At 30.9% G+C, this 8049-nt stretch overlaps 1 protein-coding gene across 1 annotated transcript; it reads right to left on the bottom strand.

Annotated features, from left to right (window-relative positions):
* Positions 1-209: 209 nt before the first annotated feature.
* LOC112704124 (protein EPIDERMAL PATTERNING FACTOR 2-like) lies at positions 210-1578 on the bottom strand. Its single transcript, XM_025755668.3, has 3 exons — positions 1307-1578; positions 844-893; positions 210-636 (listed from the first exon to the last, which is right to left on the bottom strand). Exons 1-3 carry the CDS (start codon positions 1404-1406, stop codon positions 442-444), a joined length of 345 nt encoding a protein of 114 aa, XP_025611453.1. The 5' UTR covers positions 1407-1578; the 3' UTR covers positions 210-441.
* Positions 1579-8049: the final 6471 nt, after the last annotated feature.

The following is an 8049-nucleotide window of genomic DNA, read 5'->3' as shown; positions in this document are numbered from 1 at the left end:
TTGTCCTAGCTACTCACTCTTCTATTCTTCCTCGTGCACATTACCCACCTCCCTAACCTATTTAATCAGCCCAAAATGGTGAAATTTCAAAACCCAGATCCTCTACTTGAAAATGACAACAATAACCCTAGACTTAATTTAAAATGAGGGAAAAAAAATTGCTAGAGCGCTTAGAATTTTCGCCAAAAAGTAAGTGATAGAATTAATAATATTTGAACGAGTTAGTTAATTGTATTACTAATCTATATCTAATCGGCACGAAACAGTCTGACAATATTATTCTAACTCCCAACATTTTAAAATATTCGTCACATTTAAAATTTGTTATATTCATAACTTTGTGTATCTAGATACATTAAATTATGAATATACTAGATTAAATTATGAATATACTAAAATGACCAGATCCTATAGAATGGAGGGAGTGACTAATATGAACAATCAATTTGAAGGTACATGGTAGTATTTCCCTTTACAAATGCATCTATAAACTATAGGGCAGGACTCTGCAATTGAGCACTTGAAACTAACCATAACCCTCTTGCAAGGAAAACATGGTCCACATGCATGGGAACAATCTGGTATGGAGGATCCAGTTGAACTCTGTTCCAATACAACATCTTCCTTTGCTTCTTCCTACATAAGTCACATACAGGTTGTTTGGTAAATTATACAGAACCCATTAAATAATCCCATCCAATCCCATATGTCTTGAAAGCAGACAAGTGAGTTAACATAACATTATGCGCTTCATTTATTTTATTTTATTTTAAATTTGGTAATAGATTATTATAATAACAAACAAAAAGGAATACAGAGAGTAATAAAACTATTGAATTGAACCTTTTTATTTCTAATTGCTGCTACCTCCTCTTGCAAGTTATTCAACTTAACTGCAAAACAAGAGAAAAAGTTACCTGTTAAGAAATTAAAAATAAATTGTAGCACTAAGACCCTTTTAATAAGAACATTGTGACAACCATAAAAGGTTATTAGTTTTGTAATTCTTAAATAATATGATCCTTGAAATGATAATTCGAAGTTGGAATTTCAATTTTAAACTATATTTAAATTTTGAAATATGTTCAACTTGCTTGAAAAATATTCATGATTTTACTATCTTATGATTTATAGATGGAATGGACTATGTTATCTCTGACTATCTAATTTTTTTCTCTTTTATATATATTAATTTTACATAAATAATATACGGTAAAAAATCACAATTAACTTTGTCAACTGGGGGGGGGGGGGGGGGGGGGAAATGATAGTAAATTGGTAATTAGGAAAGGAGCATTTGACTTACCATTATTTGGAATCACCCTACGGCTCCAACCAATGGAAACCAACATGAAGAAGATCACAAATAGGAAAAACTTGTGGGTTCCAAGTGACAAAGTGCTCATAATGTCACCAACTACTAATACTCTCCCAACTTAACAATGACTTGGAAATTTTTTTATTCTTTTATTTTTCAATTTTTCATTACTAGAGGATATGGAGTCTAGTGAGAAAGTGAGAAGCAAAAAGCATAGGATAGGGTGTACTTTTGAGATGGAATTGATTTGTTGATGAGTTAATAGGATTTGTGTTACACATATACATATATATAGAGAGAAATAATGATGAAGATGCAAAGAGATCCTATTAAATGAGCAATGTGGTACATCTGCTCCATTTCACATGATACACGGCCTACTTTAATTAAAGGTTTCACAGGTTTTTGTTGAGTCCTCCAATTTTGTTTTCCCTTGTGTTTTGTTTTTTTTTTTAATTCTTTTAATAAATGAACATTTGTTTGTTACTAACTATTAGAATTTTACTAATAACTATCCTGACAATATTTGTTAAGGTCACTAAGAAAAGCAAGGATCTAATACGTTAAATTTTAAAATTTTAAATATTTATTTTTTTGTAGCAAATTACTACTTTATTAACCTTAACTTACTAACCTTAACAAGCAGGTTAATAGAGTGATTGGTGAGTTAAAAAATTTGAATATAGATTTAAATTAGAGAATTCTATCAAAATAGGTCTTCAAAGTATATTTGGCTAATTTTAGTGTATAAATAATATTTTTGTAGTGTACATATATAGACCACACCTTCACAACCTTATTTCCTCTTGAAAAGGATTTCGGATATTGTGAAGAAAATCTGTTACACATATTGTCTCTCTGAGCTTTTCACATGTTGAGCAAAGTAATATTTTTGGTTTTTTGTTTTTTGTTTTTTGTTTTTTTTTTTGTTTTTTTATATTTCAGAAGCTTGTGAAAAGCGTTATACATTTTCTCCTGCATACCATAGCTGCTTTCGAACTTTACAAAAAGCAGACCAAGTTATATACTTACACATCACTGCAATTATGTATTATGGTGAATTACATCAATTAAAAAATTATTTAAAAATTAATTGCTTTGATTGGTGATCAGCCTGTATTTTATAGAATAAAATAATAAAATAAAAAGCAATCATAAATATCAAACCAAAAAGTCATGTTTTTTGTAATTGAATTTAATTGCATGCTACAATGTGAGTGGACTAAATCCTTACAATAATTTTAATGATTTATGTTTTTTTTATTATTTTAATTTTTTAAATTCAAAATTCAGTATATTAATCCCCAAGATCCAGTTTTAGAGTTTGAACACTATAATAACTCTTAGATCTTTTCTAATACTGATCAAGTGAAAAAAATACTGTGTTATATTTGACTTGTCACTCTAAATACAGGACTAACGACATCGTTTTGTTTTATCATTAAAAAAAAGACAAAAAACGAGAAGACGAAAAAGAGTTTATATAATGTGCAAATCATTTTATCTTCTTTTATTTTTTAACCTTTTATCTAGTATGATAAGTCAGAACTAATTCAACATTTTGTCTGTTGACTCAACTTCAGAAAAAATTTGGAGACCAATATGGTATTTGAAGTTAGATTTCGATATCAGTATAGTGAATTTTAGATTTAGAAAACTAAAATAGTAAAAATCGTGAATTTAAAATATCACCTTCGAAATTTAGTTACGTGAGTGAAAATATTTTTGTACATATTTTTATACGTAATTAATAATACCATGCTATTTGAAATTATTCTTGCAATGAATTTTTTTTTTCCGATCATCATAAAAAGAATAATCAAGCTGAAGGGTAATTTAAAAAAATTACATTAGAAAATGACAATTTAAATTCAAGAGTGATAGCATGACTCCTGTATTAAAAGAAGAGCATTTAGTCAAAAAAAAAAGCATTTATGAATTTTGAATAATAAATTCCACACTTTTTGAGGGAGAACAGATTGGGGACTCAGCAGGCATCACTAGTAGGGCTCACCTATCAGAGGAAAGGGAGCAGAAAATGTTGGTTTGAATGATGGCATTAATTGAGACACACTTTTGATTGTTTGAAAAGTGAAAACAAATGAAGATGGTAAATTAAATTAAAATAAAACAGAATGATGAAACTACACATAACCTGAATGTTCAGGCCAAATATAAGCTAGATTTTTTTAAAATATTTTGGGTTCAAGTAATATTTCAAAAATCGAACTGATTATCGAATTTATGGAGTAAGAAATCGAACTAATTTATATACTTATATATAAATATATTTTTTTAAAATATTTTTTATATTTTATAATTTAAAATTAATTAACTACTAAAAAATACTAGTTCAATTAATTTATTATTTTTTTATTTGTTTTTCTGGTTTTTTATTAACTTATTCATAATTGATTGGCTAATTTTTGGTTAATCTGATCAAACTAATTTTTATCATGAACCGAACCATAAGTTCAAGTATGATTTTTGCTTATTGTCCGCCAAGTTTCAAATATTGATTAGCATGTGTTCGAGAAAAAATAAATTTGTGAATAAAACACTATTATTTGAATTCCTAATATTTGAGTTAAACTTTAATTTTGTTCCTAATGTTTGAAATATTTTTTTTATCTCACTTGTTTTGCCTTATGTTAATTGTACGATAAAAAATTATTTCTTTTTTCACAAAAACAAAAACACCCTTCCTCCTCTTTTCAATAACAGAACAAAAAAATTTTAGCAGTCATAGTCGTAGTAATTATAATGATTGAGAATAAAAATAGCAGAATAATTTGATAAAAAAATAAAATAAAGAAAAAATTATATTTTTGAAAGAAAATTTTAATTTTGATTAGAAAAAAAGATAGTACAAAATAAAATGTTCAAGACAAAATTAGTAGAACGTTTTAAACGTTCAAAATGAGATTAGAATTTAGCAGAGATGTTAAGAAATAAAACAATTTTATTAGATAATCAACAAGAGGTGCAGTTAAATATGAATAAGAACAAAGAAATATATAAATAATAAGAGCAAAAAGTCAAAAGGTGCAGAATATCAAGCTCCAGACTCGACCTACGAAGCTAAGGCCGGCCAGAGAACATGTACATATATACATGCATATAAGTATATACCAAAATATCCCAACAGACATAAAGTAATCGGCTAGTTCTCCAAAAAGCCTCTAAGAGGATTAAATTAGGCGCAAAAGAGCATATTTTCATAATCAAGCACAAATTGGAAGGGAAGTTCAAAATCATCTTATTCAAGGGAATAAGTGCAAGTTTATATGATGTAATCCATTCAATTTCAACCAAAAATCATAATCAAATATGGATTCATCAAATACGCCTAATTTTTCAACTTTTTCTTGCTTCATCATCAATTGCTCAAGCTTATGTTTTAATGATTTGTGAACTTTTTCTTCAATTAAATATGCGCTCTACGCATACCTCAATCAATCATTTTTAGCATATGGCTTTACTCGTTAAGTGAATGTGTGCTTGTCTGTCTGACTTTTTTTAAACTCCTTAAATTGAAGGATAATGTTGGATATGCACCTAACATTTAATTTTTCTTTTCAGCTAGCATTTTTCTGGTTCAATTACCTTCTCTTTTCTTTGTCGACTAATTATTTTTCCTTTTCCAAGTGCATAGTAACAATGTGTCTTTTACTTTCCTTATATTAAATAGGCAAACTAATCTACCATGATTGATTTTGATTGATTAGAATGAGCTTGCTACTTGAGTTGCTTTGTGATTTTACTTATTCTTCCAATCAATTTTATTCCTCCCTTTCACTTCACTCATAATTGTGTATTCGCCTTTTTTTTGTTATGCTGCTTGCTTATATTCCTGCTTTATATGCCTTAGATCATATTTCATATCCCTATTTCCTTTGATACTTTTCAGGATGACTAACAGAAACGGGAAGAGTAAGGCTACCAACTCGAGTAAGAGGGAAAAAATCCTCATGGACCGCTAAAACAATGGAAGATTCATTCTCAGAGAGACAGCTCAGTGAGAGGAACAAAGCCAATCAAAACACACCTTTCACTGATTTGTCTAAGTTCACAAACCTCTACTTGGAGTTGAGGTTCCCGCATTTTTTAGAAGCGGAGCCTCTATGTTGAAAGGAAGCTTCAGATACCCCTAGAGCTGTAAATATACACTGAGCATCAGATCGAGTAGCTGGGTTGGACATTCTTGGATCGGGACTTGATCATGAAAAATTACTGTATTACTACAATAACTCTTTCGGCAAGTATACCGAATTATCGTCAAGTAAAACTCACCAGAGTAAGGTCAAATCCAACAGGGATTAATTGGTTGAACAATTTTCAGTCAGTAGGGTAGTCTAGTTAAGTTGATCATAGATGAATGGTGAGTGCAGAATTGGAAATAACAGAATTGTAAATGACTTAACTTTAAAGAAAAGCAGTAAAGTGTAGCAAAGTAAATGGCATAAATGTAAAGGGCAGGAATCTTAAATTGCATAAAAAAATGGAAGTAAGAGAGCAGAAATCTAAATAACTGAAATGTAAAGGGGAATGGGTTTGATGAACAGAATTTAAACAAAGCTATAAAGAAAGGGGAAGACAAGAATAGGGAAGATTCATTGGAGTTAGGAGATATTATATTCTCCGAATCAATCTCATGTCATCTCTTCTTACATCATGCAACTCATTGACCTCTTAGCAATCATGAGTGATTGAGTCCCAATTCCTTGGTAACTCAATCTCCCCAATCTTGATAAATAGCCAATTCCTTGGTCTAGTTGCTTATGAAGAGAGATGAAGCTTGGTCTCTGATTATACCACATATCCTCATAAATCCAAGTAGTGGGTAGATCTAGCGTCACAATATCCAATCCCAAAATCCAGATTTACTCAATGTGAGAAAGAATTTCAAGCATGATTTTATGATTCCTCTTCCAAGGATCACATAAAACCCAATTACATTCAATCTCTTTCCCAAGATAATTAAATGTTGAAATGAAGAACAAAAAATTTACTAGTAAATCAAAGAGAAATGAATAGAAGAAGAAAATCAATTCACTATTGATCCATCAAATACAACAGAACTCCCTCCCCCAATGAGAGGGAGTATAGCTACTTGATAAACCACTATTTTATGGTTTATCTTGTGCTTAATTGAGTGGATTTTATCGATCTTTCATACACTTATTCATACTAAATGCATGGGTTTACATTCTCCTTCCTGATTTTGTGCTATGATTGAAAATATGCTTCTTTGGCCTTATATTTGCTAATATTAATCCTCTCTTATTACCATTAGATGCCTTGATATGTGTGTTAAATGATTTCAGAGATTACAGGGCAGAAATGGCTCAGAGGATGGAAAGGAAGCATGCAAAAGTGGAAGGAATACAAGAAGTTGAAGGAACTGCAAAGCTGTCAGCCTGACCCTCTCGCACTAAAACGATCATAACTTGAGCTATAGAGATCCAAATGATGCGGTTCCAGTTGCGTTGGAAAGCCAACGTCCGCGGCTTCGATTTGATATATAATTCACCATAGTGGCCATACAGATAGACGACGCGAATGTGCGCTCCACGCGGACACGTTGCATCTGCGAATCTCATTCCACGCAAACGCGTGGATGACGCCTCTGTGTTACTTTTCCGCGACCTGTACGGACCAGATTTCACAATCAGCAATTTCTGGGTTGTTTCTAACCCATTTTTCAGCGCAGAGAACATAGATTAGAGGCCATAAAGTGGGGGAGTCCATCCATACAACGGAGATTCATCCATAACACACTTTTCATAATTTTAGATGTAGTTTTCAGAGAGAGAGGTTCTCTCCTCTCTCTTAGGATTTAGGATTAGGATTTCTATTAGAATTAGGATTGTTTTTTCATATCAGGTTCAATATTCCTTTATTTTGACCTCTCTTCTACTTTGAGATACTTTAATGCTTTTATTTATGTTTGATTTATGTTGCCCAATTGGCTTATGAATATTTTCCATGTTAGATTTGACTGCTTTGAATGAATGTTATTTGAGATATTCCAGATATTTATGATTTATTTTAGCTTTCTACATTCCTGGCTTTGGTTAAGAAATCAGTAACTCTTGAGTTATCAAACTCAACGTGATCGATAATCGCTATCTTTGCTAATTAGCTTGAACTTCTATAATCCCAATCTTTTTCTAGGAATTAACTAGGATTTGAAGATCAAATTAATTAGCCACTTGACCTTCCTTCGCACCAGCAGAGGTTAACTAAGTGGAATTAAGATTCAATTTTCATCATCATTGATAAGGATAACTAGGATAGGACTTCCAATTCCTCATACCTTGCCAAGAGTTTATTTTACAATCATTTATTTATTTTATTTGTCATTTATCATACTTGTTCCTCATTCTCAAAATCCCCAATTTACAAAACTCATAACCAATAATAAGAACACATCTCCCTGCAATTCCTTGAGAAGACGACCCGAAGTTTAAATACTTCGGTTATCAATTTATTTAGGGGTTTGTTACTTGTGACAACTAAAACGTTTGTACGAAGGGATTTCTATTGGTTCAGAATCTATACTTACAATGCGACTTTATAAAATTCTTTACTCGCAAAAATCCTAACGTCACTACTCATAGCTCAAGAGATGGAATGAAGTAAAACTGAAGTAAAAGTTCCAATCTAAAAGTTCAAAAACCAAAAGTAAAGTTCCAAGTCCCTTTCTCAGCACCCTTTAAGGGGTACTT

Source organism: Arachis hypogaea, chromosome 7 (assembly GCF_003086295.3).
Source record: "Arachis hypogaea cultivar Tifrunner chromosome 7, arahy.Tifrunner.gnm2.J5K5, whole genome shotgun sequence".
Taxonomy (NCBI): domain Eukaryota; kingdom Viridiplantae; phylum Streptophyta; class Magnoliopsida; order Fabales; family Fabaceae; genus Arachis; species Arachis hypogaea.
Note: the sequence above shows the minus strand (reverse complement) of the source record. Positions and strands in the feature narration are given on the sequence as shown.

What these genes read in the sequence shown, in the direction of transcription:
- LOC112704124 (XM_025755668.3), bottom strand. Translation starts at nt 1,406, where the DNA reads ATGAGCACTTTGTCACTTGGAACCCACAAGTTTTTCCTATTTGTGATC. An exon ending in TAGGGTGATTCCAAATAATG is followed by an intron (nt 894 to 1,306) that starts GTAAGTCAAATG and finishes CTTGTTTTGCAG; the next exon opens with TTAAGTTGAATAACTTGCAA. An exon ending in CAGCAATTAGAAATAAAAAG is followed by an intron (nt 637 to 843) that starts GTTCAATTCAAT and finishes TGACTTATGTAG; the next exon opens with GAAGAAGCAAAGGAAGATGT.